Here is a 16,297-nt window from a genome sequence, read left to right as displayed (position 1 = left end):
GAGGGAGGCGTCTTCCACTCCCTGTGGTGCCAGTGTGAAGTGTTCACTGAGCTGTAACGCTATGTGGCAAACTGATTTTTCTTGCAGTAGTTTAACTGCTTCCTGTTTTGTTAAGATTGCCAATGATTTTCTCTTTGGGAAAATAACTTGCCTTCATTTTACCGCAAAGTGATGACTTGGGTGCTATAGAGCCTCACTCGTGTCTTTCAGCCGGTAAGGTCATGACATGCAAAGGCAATTAAGGAGAGCAGAAAGCGAGCATGGGTGACTCCCGGGGTCTGTGTGCAAGTACTGACCCGTCACTCATCAGCAGTCCATCTTCCCTCATTAAAGTGCTGTTTATCACTGGATGTTGCGGTGCAACTGTACTAAAGCACGTGTTGGGGCTGTTGAGGTAGCCTCCTGCCCGTGAGTTCACCGAGTGTGATTAAGCAAGAGTTTGATTGTGAAAGGAATAGTCCTTCATGGTGTACATCCCCTGTACACATGCTGTGGGTCAGGCGTCAATTGAAGATGAGCATCTCCTTGCAGGTTTCTCTGCCTCTGTTGTTACTTCAAACTGCAGCACTTGTGGTTGGCCATTGCTGGAGGATTGCCTTGCCCAAGAGGAAAACAGCTGTTCTAAAACCAGCCCTTCCTTGAAAGAAGGGGGAATGCACTCTTTGTATGAATGTGTGTTCATCTGCACTTTCACAGTAAGGGCATACAAACATCTAACTTGCTCCTGTTGGAGAAAATGTAAGCCTGAGCCTGCAAAGGTGCTGTCTGCTTATCAGGGAAACCTGCTGGCTCCCATCCTGATAGGGAGAGTTGTCTGCCTACCTCTGGGTCTGCAGTGGGACGCTGTGCAGCTCTTAGGGGCTTCTGTGAAGTCCGGTGACCACTACAGCTGGATGGAGACTTTAACAGGGACTGCAGAAAACCTAAAGGGAAGAAAAAGCCACGGATTTCAGCCCCTGTGAAAACAGTCCGGGGCTATAAAGGCCTTGTTCTCTGCATGTTTCAGTTACCTCAGGTATCAGTCATGGGATCTGCTCTGTGACTTTCTTGTGACCTCCAGGCTTCCCACTCTCATCTGCCAGCCCTCCCCGCAACACCCAGAAGTGTTTGATGTGGGTCTTCCCATGTATGTGACTCTAGCAGTACAGGGGAGGGAAGGAAGAGTTCGAAGCCACCTGGGGCTCCACTGCTGCTGAAACACAGGGTTCCTTTGCCTGCTGCTACATAAAGCTCCTTTCTTAGGAAGGCTGTTTGCAGTCTGGGTGTGCTCACCTGCTGAGATTGTTTCTCGGGGATGCAAAGCCTGTGCTGGCAGAGGTTGCACAGCGGTGGGATTTGAGCTAGAGGGTAGCAAATTATCATTATCCATCACTGCCAATGGACCAAGAGCTTAATGTCAGTTTTTCAACTTTTTCCATCTATATGAGTGCTCCCAGTCCAGTCTGGGCAGAGACCAGTGCTGGCGGATGCCCTGCCCGTGTTCGGATTCCTCCTTCGGGCTCTTCACTCTCTGTTGGAAGAGGACACTCTGTGTTCGAAATGTTCAGCTTCTCCATCCACGTTGTTGAAAGGTTTCCCTTACGGGACCAACTTCAGCCTCCCAAGGAAGATGTCTTTTTTCCTAATGAGTGCCCCTGGGGCTTGCCTGGAGTTTCTGGATTGTGCAGCGTTATTCTCAAACCTTTGGATTTTCTTTTTATGTTTGTCCCTGTCTCTAGTAGTACTGATTTCTGCAGCATCCTCTGTGAGAAACAAGGCAGATCTTTTGTCTGCCTGATCAATAGGACTTTCTGCTTCATCGTACTCCACTGTAGTGACAGAAGATCACTCAACAATGACAGTGAGATTTTTGAGCATCTATCTCATGTCTGGCAGGAGGGCAGTTTCCTGCATTGCTGTTGGTTGCAGGTTTTTCCTATTTCAAGTCACAGAATGTCAGCCTAATTCCAGCTGAATCTTACCTGATTCCCCAGCACACATATAACAGGAGACGGCTGACATCACAAAAGGAGTTACTATAGCTGCCTCATCCATGAGCCCTGTAGGACTATCTGTGACATTGTGCTAGAATATTGGAATTACTTTCCCTTTGAGCATGTCAGGGACAAGCAAGACAGTGTAAGATTCACCAGAATCTCCGGCTGGACATCTTCCTTCCTGGGACCATAGCAACGTAATAAATTCATGTGCATTGAATGACTGGATCTGAGATAACCTCAGAGCTTTTTTTCAGGATTGGAGATGTGCTGAAGTTAACCTCTCAGCCTCTGATGACACTCCAATAGCTTCTTGCTGTCAGACCAAAGCTGGCGCTCCCATTTAGATGTGTTCCACACTGAACACACTTTCCCTGTCCTTGCTTCAGTTAAGGACAACCAGAAATGTACAAGAACACCATAAAAGAAAAGATCTCTTCACTAAAGCAGAAATCTGCCCTCTGACGTATTTGCTCTTCATCTCCTTGTGTTTTTTTTCAGGCTTTCCCACCCAGCCTGCTGACTCTTAAGGTAGTGATTCCTGCTTCCCCTGGGACTTAATCTCACAGGGGTTTTAATCCAGCATTCTGTCTTCTTGTGTGTCTGCATTTTGAGCTTAAAACTACATGGACTCTATGATAAAAGCTGCCTTTTGTTGTTGTTTGCTCAAATCAGAACATTTTCCTGGTGTGTAAGACTCATCCTAAATTCTGTTTAAAAGGTCATTTATGGATTCTGGTAAATCAAGAGAGTAATTGACTTTCTCTTTTTCTCTAGCATGGTACTTCTAGAGAGGTCTGCTTGTACTAGCTGGGTAAGTTTAATAGGCAAGTCTTGAAAAGCAATCTCAGTGTTGTCAGTCATGACAATGAGTGGTGTAAAAATATTATGGAGCCTGGGATAGCTTGTTTAGAACAAATCACTGCTTTCTTGGCTTGCAGACAGCCCTGCTCCCATGTACTCTGGGTCATAATAGTATTTTGTCAGATTTGTTAATCAGAAATGGAAAAATACAGCCCAGCTAATCTCCAGGGCTAAGTAAGATGTGTACATGTGATACTGAAAGACCTGGAACTTCCCAGGAGAGGGATCAACCAGTTCAGAAGGGCGCCTGGGGATTATGGAAACCTACTGCCTTGTCAGTGTGCTGACACTCCTGGCCCTTCCTGTGCAGGCTCACCCCGCAGCACGGGCTCTCGCAGGGCCACAGACTGTTCTCTGCTCGTGCTCCCTTTCAACACCTGTCATTTAAAGGCAGGCAAGCAGCTGAGTACACACCGGATACGTAAAAGATAAATAACGCTGGAGCCACAACCTCAGTCTCGTTTGACAGGTCCAACAATCGGGCTGTCGTTTCCCGCAGCAGGCTGTCCCACATCAAAGAGCTTGTACTGTTCCCTGGCCACAGGATTCTTAGGAGAGGGCTATGGCACCAAGTACATGTTGTGCTCGTAACTCAACACCCGGTGATTATTTATGGACCTTTTGGGGAAAGTTTGCTTGGTTCAGAGGAAATAGGCTGCGATTACTCGGAGCCTGGCAAGCAGGTGTTTCCTGTGATACTTGGAAAAACTCTGTATCTGACCAACTGAACAATTGCCCAAATGCAAGACTGATGCTAAATATCAGACTTTTTACATATACTTATTGTTCTCTAACTCTAACCTTTTTGAACAGCCTGGGTGACTGAAGGTACCTTGATTTAAAGATATGGCTGTACAAACAGTCCACGGCTGGTTTTTAACATGAATTGGTGTGGAGAAACTCTCTCTGCTGGACAGCAGTTGAAACCTTCCCAAGAAGCCACGGCCTTTTGTGACTGCAAAAGCCACTCACTGTTTGGATAAATTAAGCTATTAAGGTTACTGTACTTATGCCTTTCCTTATAAAAACTGCCACTGGAGGTAATGGAGAGAAGGCAGCTGCATCATTTTGATCTTTGGAGAGAAAGCAAGAGTGCTACAAGCTGTTGTTTTTACATGTTAGGTGAACAGGCTTGAAGGCTCATAGATGCAGATCTGTCATGACAGTGTAAGAGAAATCTTCCTACAGCAGCTGCTCTCTTTGGGCATCCATTGATTTGAAAAACAAACTAAAAGCGATGCCTCATGTTCTTCACTGGTTGCTCAGTGCATATTTTGGGGGAAACAAACAATTTATTGTCTGATGACTAGAAATAGCTGGAAGGAATTCCAACTCACCGGAGGGAGCCAGGCTACTGCCCTGAAAAACATTTTGCCAGCTATTGCTCACTCAGCTATGTTCTGCCACCCTCAGTCTTGAGTGCATGTTTGTAAAGCCTCCAGATGATGCAAAACCTCCCATTTCCTCCAGGACAAAACGATACAGGTGGTGCAGATGAAAATACAGCCAATATGCATGTCTCACTCGCACTGCTGCCTGCCTTACTGGCTGGAGCAGTGCTGCAACAAGCGCTGGTGGCTGTGGCCAGAGGACAAAGCACTAGGCCTGCTCAGGTGCTAGGTCAGTGGTGGCTTTACAAGACGAGGGCTACCTGTGTGACGGTAGCCTCTGGGTGCTCGCTGAGGCTGGCTCATCCCTGGAGAATTTGCTTGTGTGAATCCTCCTGTAAAATAAATGCCTGTGACAGAAATATTTTGTTGGTAGTGAATAATACTGATTGGCTTTGTCTTTACCCTAGAGGGGCTGAAAGAAAATTTCCAGGCTGTCCTCCGAGATCCACTGACCAAACTTCAGGCTCCTTAAATTTCACCTCCAGGGCTGTAATCTGGCCTTTGCTGTGTAAGTCACAGCGTGACATTTTGCTGATCTTGTAATCGCAAGGCAGCGGTCAGTGGTAATGTCAGGCTGAAAAGGTTAAACCCTGTTTGTTTGCTGCTTTACCATTGTTTAGCCTCAAGCCATTTCCCTGCTGAGGAACTAAGAGAGGCTGGACCTTACAAGGGAGCGCTTTGTGGCCTCAGTTTTGGCTCTCGCGTCTGGCACGCTGGGGCCTGACCTGCCCAGGCAGTGCTGCAGCCAGAGCATGAGATTTTGTGCCAGTCCGTTATTGTCCAGTGAGAATTAGGGTAGCAGGCTTGTACCGTTCTCCCAGTCTCATTAGGAGTAGCCTCTGAATCCTGTTCAGGAGATCTAAAGAACGGATGTAGGCACATTGTTCAGCTGAATGCCAACCACACTAGATAAAATATCTACTCCAGAATACAAATATTTAAAGAAATACCCACCTAAAGTAATTGAAATGTAATTATTAAAACCTTTTCTGTTACTCTACAGTACAATGTAAATTGTTCCTTTCAATTAAATTTTGAAATACACTAGATTACATCATTTAAATAATCGCAAACTTTTAAGTTCACTATTAGTGGCAGCAGAGCTATATTTACATACACTTCTGAGATATTCCAGATGCAGCATTATGTTCCAGTCCCTACGTCAGATAAATAAGACTTCCATTGGGGGTATACTGCTGTTCAACAGGTTCTACACATGTTTGGGGTGTATGCATCAGAGGGCAAGAACTTCTTTTATTCTTCTTTGCTTTTTTTTTTCCTATGTGCATGCAGCTGAATCTGAGCAAATTCATACCTACTTGATTTGGATTAAAGATGAAAGAACTCTCTTTTTATACAAGTATTTTGGCTGAATATACAGAGGTGAATAATGAAATACAGTCCTTAGGATTAGTGGTGGAAAACATAATTCATCTCCAACTTTCATCTCTCTCGCATAATACTGCACCGAATTTTGACCCTGACTTTACCTAATGCTGATGAAATACAGTCAATAGTGGAAACCTCTCTCATGATGTCAAACTGCTTTCAACACAATCCATGCAATAGCAAGCATCACATATCATTCTCCTGCAGTGCAATATTAACAAGTTATACTCAGTATTTCCCTCAGAGATCTGCTCCTCGAGGGAAGCCCATCTCTCTATGTACATCAGCCACAAACAGGTTGTGAGTCCTGCGGCTGGAGACCAGAACCAAGCTGGGATGCTTGCTTCCAGTGCTGCCAAGAGTCTTCATGGGCCAGGCTCCTCCCCATGTTGTCTAAGGAGCAGAGCAAGTTCAAGCCACTGAGGCTCTTGATGGTCCTCGCGTGTGGCACTGGTCAAGCCAAGTCTCCCTGTGTGCTGCTGTGCAAGACTCAGGGCCTGGTGTGAGGGGTGCTGATCATGATGTTGGGCAGTGCATTCCGCCGCTTCTTCCAGGAGCCCAGCTCCTTTGAGTACCGCCTGATCTGCCTGAACCAGTGGTGAGTCCTTGCCCGGTCGCTGTCCCGGAACACAAACGCCTCCCGCCTGATCTCAATGAGTTCAAAAGTGTCATCGCAGTCAGGATCAGTGGAAACGATGCAATTACTCAGCCTCAAGGGCTCCCTGAGCAAATGGAACTTCCCATTGTTTTTGTCCCTGATGAGTACCAGCACAGCATCTTTCACAGGCCCTGACTCGGCTGACTCCAGGCTGGACTCCGACACACGCTTCATGTTCACCAGGAGGAGGACCTGCATATTCTGGAATTTCAGGGTCTTGCTGCCTTTCTTCACCCACTGGCCATCCGGGGGCTGTGCCAGTTGCAGAGACCCTTCCATCACAAATCGCGTTTCCTCCCGCAGCCAACCTACAGTTTTGAGGGCAGTTTCTCTCATCTCGATGTTGATGACTTCCCTCTTCTTCTTGCTGTCCTGGCGAAAGGATCGGAGGGTCCATGTGTTCCCCTCCTGCTTGGTTTTCATGTTGATGTGCTCCAGGTGGGACTCGATGCGGCTCTTGGCCTCCCGCAGGCTGCCATGATCTGGGTGGTACTCGGTGGTGGCCTTGATGATTCTGCTCAGTAGCAGTGGGTACTTCGTGACCCTCTGCAAAGGGGCCATCAGGAAGGACCTCAGGTTCATCCGCCGCAGTGCTGTGTTGTCGTTCTGGGAGACGTTGAGGAATATTCTGCAGGGGTTTAAGAAGAGAGAATGAAATAGTGGTGGCTGTTCTGCCAGCAGATGCTGCAATCCTCAATGCAAATGAACAGCGTGGTGCTCACAGCTGCTGGGCACCGCAGCCTCCACTATGGTTTTAACAGCCTGGTGAATTCTGTCCTCTCAAAATCTAACAACAGTTTCTGCAGCTGTGCTTGGCTTGAGGTGCCTGGGACACAAGCACGTAACATCCTAGCAGTCTTCTATTAAATGGTTGTAAAAGGACAAGGATGTGATCTTTCTCTGGTACACAGTGACGTAGGCCCAAGGCAGATACATCAGCTTCTATCAGATTACATTAATTTGTAATTCCTTTCATAATTCAATTACAAAGCACTCCAAACAAGAATTTGGTACTGTCATCACTCTAAGCTGCTGCGGTGGAAAGAGCAGTGACTCGCCTGATGTTTCCCAATAGCAATGGGAAACAAATTCAAGTCACGGATGCTTCAAACAGTAGCTTTCCCAGGGGAAATACAAACCATGCTCTGGCACAGGGACTGAGAGCTGTTCTCAGCTTAGTGTTATCTGATGACCGTTCAGCACAGTGGTCAGTGGGGAAACACTGCTACTGCAAAATACAGCTGGGGAGCAACTGCCTGCCTCAAGGACTGAACGTATTTTGGAGTATAAATTACTCTCTTCACCCCAAGAGAGAGCAGCTCATCACTGAACATCAGCATCAAAGCTTTCATCTAGTTGAGATGACAAATGCCTAACCCTCAGCCTGGTGCCTTCCTGTCCCCAAAGCCTGGAAGAATTTGCTCAGCCCTTTTCTCACCTGAGCAGTTCTTTCTCCTTCTCCAGCGTGTTGAGCATGTTCACGGAGGAGGACTGCTGAAGACAGTAGGTCTGAAAGGCTGGCAGCATGTTGACGAACTCTAGAAATATTTCGCCAATGCACACGGTCATCAGGTCATCATCACCCTGCAAGGATGCAATACAGCCCTGTTGGGTTAGCTCAGGAGGGACACGAGCATGGAGCCTGCACACAGTGCTATCAGCACAAAATCTACTCTAGGATCTGGTGAACACCAGACTAAAGGTGGAACTGGGCTCACCCTTCCTGGTGGGAAAGCAGTCAGTGCAGATCAAGGGGGCAGCAGTCCAGGGGAGGAGAAGGAAAGCTGGTCTAACTGCTTGCTCTTATACTCATTAAGAGCTGTCTTCTCTGCTTCTGTGGGCTCAGCCAGCTCACCAGAGCTTGGGCTCAAAGGCCAGAGTGAGTGGGCTGGTCAGGAAGGGTGTACTGGGGCCTTTCTTTCCAGCAGGTCTGCCATAAGGCTAACGCAGCAGTATGGATATTATCAGAGCATTTAGAAGCAAATGGGGAGAGGATGTGTACAACTCAGGTAACAGACATGGCACTTAACAACTTCTGCAGGTGTTTCCAGCAACTGGCCTGGCTGGGAAGCAGTCTCCCTCAGTTGTGCTCTTACTGGCTACTTTGATGCCTAAATTAAAAATAAATTTCATGGTAAATTGTTCTCTGGTTTCTGGATGAGTAATAAAATAAGGGAATTGTAAGAATTTGGTGCCACAATTGGCTCTTGGCTTTGTCAAGGTACAGGCTGACCTGCTCTGCAATCACTACTCATTTCAGCAGCAAGAGAGGGAACAGTTCTCTGGCTGCTGGTGGCTTTTTGATGCAGTACTGAGCTCTGACTGCAAAGGCAGCATGGAGGAGACGGGGAAACCCACGGCTTCTTGTAGAAGTCATTGTCTCAATAAATTATTCACAGGGGACATCACACCCATGGTGCACATCTGTCCGCACTGTGCCAAGTGCAAGAGAGTAGTTGTCAAAATTGCCAGTTTTTGAGACATGTGTCACTCAAGTCTGACATGCAGGGTTTAGAAGAGAGGGAGGACCAAGGTGTTTCCTAGAGAACACAACATCTGGTGAAACTGATAAAGCAACAAGCAGGTTTTGGTTTCTTGAAGAAAGGAGGGTGTGGACCTGTCCTTTGCAGTGATTGTTTGCTGCTCTGGAGTCTTATTTCTATTTCTCTGCCCTCTGCCCACAGCAGGAAAGTTCCTGGTGCAAAGCAGGGTGCATCAGCAGAAGCAACTGGTACACAGAGTTGCAAGGGCCAGTTGTCACCAGAGCAAGGAGCAGCCTGTGCTGCCTGGCCCCGCAGCCACCCACGGGGCGAGCTGCGATAAACTGCAGCCCCAGGCAAATGCACATAAGCCAGTCTGAAGTGAGCCAGCCCACGGCTGCAAGAGCGTGGCCTAAGAGCCGGAGCAAGCTGAGCTCTGTGCCCCCATGGTCACACTCAGAATTCTCAGTGTCCAAGCTAATTGGCTTAAAGCTAACTTTGATGATGGGACCGTTAGGTCCTGTTAATGGGATAAAAGAGCTAGACTGCAGATGGCCTGGCTCATGTCTGCCATTACCACAGTAGAGAGCGAGGCCAGCAGCTGTGATGTGTCACAGACCTACTGAAATTGCTGGTTTTCAATAGCTGAGGGAGCAAGGGACTAGGTAGATGTCCAGAACCCAGGAGCCCGACCTCCCGATCTCTGCTCCACCTATGCTGCCTCACTAACACTCAACCTATTCCTGTCTGCCTGGTCTGGCCCCTTTAGAGCATGCAGCATCATACCTGGTCAAAGGCTTGATCGATCTCTTCCTGGAGTATCTCCAGGAAGGACTCATTGAGGTCAATGAGCTCCTGGATGTTGCTAAAGATGCCCAGGAGCTGCTCCTGGCTCAGCAACCCAGCTGCCTGCATGGGGAGGTAGAACTCCTCTTTGATGATACGCAGGTCCTCTCCATAGCTGGCCTCTGTGTTGATGAACTCCAGCACAGACTCCTTGCGCTCCGTCCTGCGCTTGCGGCACTTCTCACAGAGGTCAGCCCGCCTCTGATTGCAATTCTGCACATCCGTCTCCACCGGGAGATCCCTTTCTCCACAGTCGGTGCAGGGACGGTGGGCTTCCCAGGCCTGCAGGGAGCTCAGTGTTTCTGATGCCCGGTTCCTCCACTTTCTGGCTGCCATGTGGCCAATGCCACTATCTGCCCTCTCCATATCTGCTGACTTGGTTCGGGTGGCCTCGCCGGGATCCAGGTCATCCCGGACATCGTTCACACCAACAATCCCGCTGTCTGTGCTCAGGCTGCTGATGTTGCTCCAATGATGTCTGGAGCGTAGGGAGCCACATGGGGCATGGCGGGTTTCATCAAAGCTGCCACCATGGCCAAGGTTGGCTTTGGCTACCACTGGACCTGAAAAGAAACATGAATCGTTACAGGCACTGCCAGCTGCACAGAGCTCACCTGAAGTGCCCAAACCTGGGGCACTCTGAGGGGACAGGTTACATCTGGTGAAAGCAGGGTTACTGGTTGTCTCCTCTCCTGTTTTGCTGCTCAGATTGGTGAGCGAGAGTAAATGGCTCCCAGGTGAAGCCCAGGGCCTGTCATCCCTGCACTGCTCATACCTGAGAACTCATTTGGGCTCTCTCTTCCCCTGCCATCTGCCAAGCAGGGACAGAGACACAGCGGAGTAGAGTCTGATTTATTGCACACTTGTGTTAACCTCCAAATGCTTCTATTCTCAAGGTCAGTGGAGTTACTCCATATTTATACCAGCATAGGAGGGCTCAGCATCTGGCCCATCACCCCCCGCTGAGAGTGCAGAACATGGGTACCGTAGTCTCGCTCCTGCCGGCGCTTCTGTGCGTGCTGCCGTGCTGCAGCTGCAATCTTCAGCTCCAGCTGCTTCCTCTTCACGGAATCTGTGGGCATAGGGTCACTGAAGTGTGGCCTCAGCCGGCACTCCCGCTGTGCCTTGGCACCATCTGTGCTCTCATGGACGATGTCAGAGCTGGATCGGCGGCAGCTGGGACTGGGGGTCTGCAAGAAAAGCAAGTGGGCTTGGAGCAACGCGGTGGTCAAAGCAGCACCTCGTGTGCAGCCACTGAACTTCAGTTGCCAAAGGACAGATAACAAAACTCATCATCAGCAGGACTGCAAATGCAGCTCTACATGAGCATTAGGAAATCCCTCCCTCCAGGTACCTTGTCTGGCTTAGTCCCAACAGCGAGGACTCCTCTCTGTTTGCTTTTGTGTAGCATTTTCAGTACAGTGGCTCCATGGTGGCTGGACCATGGTTGTAAAACAACCATGAAGTCAACAGCACAACCCTAGCTAAGGGCCTGAAGGGGAGGCTGAACCTGTTCTCTGCGGACCTGAGCGAGCCTGCGTCTGTTCTGTGAATGTTTCAGTGCTGGGGGGTCCAGAACTCCAGCTTCTGTGCCTTACCTACATTAGCAGTTTGACCAAGTGGGCACTAGGAGGGAGTCTGTCTGATCTCCCGGGCCGCGCAGCAAAGAGGGGCTGGTGGCACACTGAAAGCCATGAAGAGGCTATCGCTGAACTCCCTGCAGGAGGTGCAGCGCTCAATAGACACAGGCACAAAACTGACTCCTGTTTCATACTCTGTAATAAAAAAGGCGCTAAAGTTTAGTTGCTTATGGGAATTCCTGTGATTTCGGATCCCAGGCTCCCAGCTTTCCCAGTTCCTACAACAAAGAGATTCTTTAGAGCTCCTGACAAGAAAAACAATCCTAAACACATGCCCAAGACAAGAGGGTAATTCCTCACCCTTACATTCCCTGCAGGTGGAGTGTCGCTGGATGTCTCATTGCTTGGTTTGTCTTCCCAGGTCTCTGTTGCCATGGACATCGCTGTGGGCTGCTGGCTGTCCTCCGGAGGTGGGAGATCAGCTTCCCTCAGATCACACTGTCCCTTGGAGGGGGATTTGGCAGCAGTCTCAGCATTGCAGCTGCAGGGGAAAAAGCAGACTCTGATGAACACTACGTATGCAGTTCACCTGCTGCGCCTGACACAGATGAGACTGAGCAGCAAACCCAAGTTCGAACAACCAGCTGCAACAATTCAGGGAAAGTGCAGGCAGGAATCTGTGCTGTTTGGCATAGACGGCTGTGCATCTGTTCCGGGGGCTCTAAACACAGCTCAGTTATAGCAGTGCAAATTGGGTAACTGCAGTCATACCAGCATCAGTCGGGGATATCAAGTCTCAGGTGTTCATAGGGCATTTTTATGTCCATAAAACATCAGGTTCTCCCATATGGATCAGAAAACTCTCTTTCTAAGTGGGTCATATCCATATTTGCTGCTACTTAAAGAGATGCTGTCAACACAAAAAACATATTGCTCATCTGGAAGAAAAACACCTGCTAAAAACCATAACACTTTGAAGGGATTAGAGGATTAAAAGAGCTTTTCCTCTGTTTTTTCATCTCATATGATCCCAAGCCCACTGAAACAACTGGAAAGATTCCCTCTGCTTTCAGTGAACTCAGGGTAAGGCCTTTTGGTGCACTTAAGAGTACTGAAAAAAAATTAGCAGAGTCTGTTCTCACTCGGCAGTTCTGGTGCTAACAAGGGCCTGGTCTGGCTGATACAGGCAGCCTGTTCCAACTCCACGTTCCTCTTTCTGTAGACACCACCACCTCTCAGACAGACACAGTCTGGTGCAAAACCACTGATGTGACAGAGTAGCTGACAGACTGTAGTTTGTGATACTACTTGTGATAAAATTTTTTAACAGACTCTCTAAAGCACCTTATTTCCATGCATAATGAAGCCTGCTTGGAAAAATACATTTTTTGCATTTTGGGTTTACTTAATTTTTATGGGCCTGGATTCCTTTAACAAGAAAGGTTTTCAGGACTGCATGAGGATGCTTGTACATAGAGGAAGCCTGTGTCTGGAACATATTTTGGGTTATGGATGTATTTTGTGCTTAACAAAAGTCTCCCATGACAAAAATCTGCTTCTTCTTAAAGGTTTTACTTCTGAACTTACACTGGTAGGTCATACTGCGGATGCACAATTCCAACACTGTCAGTTACAAGCAGACACACGAGACAGATGGGCATTTTCCTTACAACGAATGACATTTGGGTCTGATAACGAACCATCAGCCAGCACTGAAATCACTGAAGAGGGAACAAATCTCCCAGAACACTAACTGGCTCTGTTGTCAGGCCAGGAAAGTTGGTTTGCAACTTTGCAGCTGATGCTTCTTCATCTTCCAGCATTTATGCTTCCAGGCCCCAGCTGACACTACCTGAGGATTAACCAGTTTAGCCACAGCTGCACAGCAACGGCACAATGCTAACAGGAGGCTCCTGGCTTTTGCTTTCTGCTGTGCTAACTCCCTGCCATGTGGATTTGGAAGCATCACTTTACTCCTCCAGGCTTCTTCTACCCAGCGCTGTAGAAAGGGGATACCAACACCAGCGCTGTCACAGAGCAGTCTGCAGTACAGACTGCGTTATCCCCCTCACAGGGTTGCAGTAAAGGCAACATGAGCACACAGCAAAGCTGTGATCCAACCATGGTTCTTTTCTCGACAAGTCTGGCTTAAGAGGTTCCTGTCTCCTTCCTCCCTCCCATCCCCGGCCACATTTGGGGCACCACTCCTTCAGCTGGTCCAGTCTGTCTGCGTGGCCATAATCTAAAATCAGTCTTGAAATTCTCTGGGTTTAAAAAAATATTTTCCCTCATGTATTTTCAGACAGATCATTTTTTTGATGTTTCATTGAGTTGGGTAAAGTACGAACAATTCGGCTGGGCACACCCATGGGAGGGAAGGCAGAGGTTAAGAAGCAAGAAAGCTCTTGGAGAGGATCTGCCACTGCCAGAAAACAACCATCTCCAAAAGCTGCTCCTGCTCAAACAGCTTCTGGTTAAAACATGCAGAAGAAAGGAACCATGCCGAGGCACAAAGAGGCAATGGGATGTGTCCAAGATGAATAGCAGAGCTCAGAACTCTTGATCACACCACCTCCCACCACACAGACCACATTCTCAGAGAGAAGCTGAGATTTCATTTGTCATTTTTACAGAGTTTCAAGATCATTCACTTAAAAAATGGAATGTACTCCAAAGTATTATTGCTCTTCCAAGGAAAGCTGACAGCAGCTCTTCTGATAAAGTCTGTGAGCCAGATGCCATTGCTTATTGTGGTTACTATAACCCAAAAGGGGTATTTTTAACAAATCTCCAGATGTGACCTGCAGTGGGAATAAAAGCCAATACTACCCAGAGAGCTGAGCTGAGGAAGTGGGACTGGAGACTGAAAAATTCAACCCACTCCACGGTTGGTCAGCTAGAGGTAAGAAAGGCAATGATGCAGAGTCCACACTCTGAAAGAATTCTTCATCCCTGGTTTGACTGCTCTTGTTCTAGTGGTGATTAGATCGCTCCTGCATGATGTACTGGCCATGCCATGTGGGGCAAGTGCTGCTCCAAAGAGCAGTCGCTGTGCACCACATCACCAGTGTGATCAGAGGGATGCAGACAAACCAGGGAGGATACAAGCAGTTTTGTAGAACCAAAACTTAGGGCTGATCCTTTAACCTTTTCCTCTGGTTTAAGAGGAAGAGAAGACACTGCTAAGAAAAAGGGATATTGCCCCTTCCTCCAGTCCACGCACACTGGCAGAGATCTGGGCTGCCAACAAGTCTACATGAACGGCTGCTCAACCAGTCCCCTCTGCTCTCATGCAGAGCTGCAGAAGGAAAGACTCTGGCATGTTTCCTTCTGTGGGATCAAACCACTTATCGGGATGGGAGTTTTCTGTCTAGGATTGGTCTAAGTTTTCCCTGTTCTTTGCAAGACAGATGATGCACTTGGGCCAGCACAGGGATGCCAGGTTCTTTCTGAATGTCCTTTTGAACCTCTGGGCCAACCAGCTCTGAATCTCACGGAAGCAGAGGCACTGGGTGCGTGATGTACAACTGGAAACACAACTGCTTTCCTTCATGGGCTCTCTGGGATTCTTCATGATCACAACATTGTGCAGGCCAGCATTTCTCAGCCCTTTCCACATGTTTCTCACTCCTTCCGACTAATGGAAACATTTTTGTCCACTCTTTCTCTGCTGGCACCTGCCTTCCAGACTTGAAGTCCTCTGCTATGAGAAGCTGCTATTGTACCCACCATCCCAGTGTCCTCCCAAACACACACCATCACTCCTTTCAGGAAGCTTTCTTTCTCAGTCATGGCCTTTGCCTCCTTCTGCAGGTTTCTGTTGCCACCTTGTGCCCCTTTTCATAGACAGGAACCCCAGGTCCTTGCATGTCCTTATCTGGAACAAACTGCTACTTCAACAAGTTTCTATACTGAAATACATACAGGATTTCCACCTAGATCTCAACACCCCTTCCCCACCAGGACTACAACCTAAGTTAAAGGTATCCACTGATCTATGAGGCGGTTAGAGCCGCTGTAATTATGAAGCTGAAAATCAAATCTTCACTGATGAAATATTAAGCCATTTGAATGAGTCTTAAGCAATTAACCATGAATGACTAGGAAAGTAATTAACTTACCAGGCAAAACAGCTTTGTAAAACTGTAACACTTCAACAGAAACAAGAGAAGACAATTTCAGCTATCTTATTCTGTGATGCTCAATCACAGCATCTCTATGAAAGGCTTGCTCTGAGCTCAGTATCTGTGGAACTGGGACCACATGCCAGATGTCAGCTTATTTCATTTGAGACTTAGAAAAAATGTGGCTTGGGTGTCAGTGACCATAATTTAGAACCCAAAACATCCAGGCAAAAAGTCTGCCACCTCTGCAGTGAGAATCAGCTTGAGTTATAAATGAATGTTCTGGTACTCTACAGTCTCAAGTGAAATGGTGGAAAATTGAGAAATTTCCAGTCAAAGGAACCTGGAGTTTCCCCACTAACCAGTACTTTGGTGCTGCCACTAGATTTGATTTCCTACTACTATTCTGAATGAATGACAACCTTCACCATTAATTGTTATTGCTATGGAAAATAAACAGGCCACAGTCGGTCCTCCGCATGAAACAACTTCTCTGACACTGGAACCGCTGTCATTCTTGTTCTCAGATCGATTACCGTTTTGATGTTAAAAAAATTACCTCACATTTTTCAACAAATCCAACCAGGGACACTGAACACATTCACAGAAACAAAAACCAATGTGGATATTAAAAGCACAGAAACCACACTGAAACCGTAAAGACCCTGGGCAGAAAGTGTTTGGAGGCCGGGAGAGTAGTGGGAAGAAAGATCACACGCACTACCCCGTTGCTATAAACTTTACTATGCATGCACCTCGGGCTCCAGATATCAGTCAAACCTTTGATCTGCCTGAAGACAGCTGTCCTTACGCTCCTACTCACAGCTTCTGCCTTTCTGTGTATTTCATTTCATATAACGATAAAAATAGCCTATTCAATTTAAACGGTTGCACACCCTAACTTTCCATCTGCTTCGTCATAGACTTTTCATACCAATGTTCTTTTCTAGAATAGAAGCACAAAGGTTGGGCTGGACAGCTGACGGAAG

At 47.6% G+C, this 16,297-nt stretch overlaps 1 protein-coding gene across 5 annotated transcripts in view; it reads right to left on the bottom strand.

Annotated features, from left to right (window-relative positions):
• Positions 1 to 4,753: 4,753 nt before the first annotated feature.
• The window catches only part of LOC104067707 (myosin-M heavy chain), a 48,059-nt gene continuing 36,515 nt past the window's right edge, over positions 4,754 to 16,297 (bottom strand). For 2 of the 5 annotated variants that reach the window (XM_054069555.1, XM_054069552.1), the window contains 5 exons: positions 11,545 to 11,725; positions 10,590 to 10,794; positions 9,545 to 10,167; positions 7,717 to 7,862; positions 4,754 to 6,906 (listed from right to left, as the gene is read on the bottom strand). In XM_054069555.1, the coding sequence (XP_053925530.1) occupies positions 6,111 to 6,906; positions 7,717 to 7,862; positions 9,545 to 10,167; positions 10,590 to 10,794; positions 11,545 to 11,725 (1,951 nt within the window). In that variant the 3' untranslated portion in view covers positions 4,754 to 6,110. The remainder of the gene's footprint in view (positions 6,907 to 7,716; positions 7,863 to 9,544; positions 10,168 to 10,589; positions 10,795 to 11,544; positions 11,726 to 16,297) is intronic. The other 3 variants (XM_054069556.1, XM_054069557.1, XM_054069558.1) reach the window with 3 other exon arrangements.

This window comes from Cuculus canorus, chromosome 6, assembly GCF_017976375.1.
Source record: "Cuculus canorus isolate bCucCan1 chromosome 6, bCucCan1.pri, whole genome shotgun sequence".
In the NCBI taxonomy this organism is placed as follows: Eukaryota; Metazoa; Chordata; class Aves; order Cuculiformes; family Cuculidae; genus Cuculus; species Cuculus canorus.
This window is presented reverse-complemented; position numbering and strand designations above follow the sequence as displayed.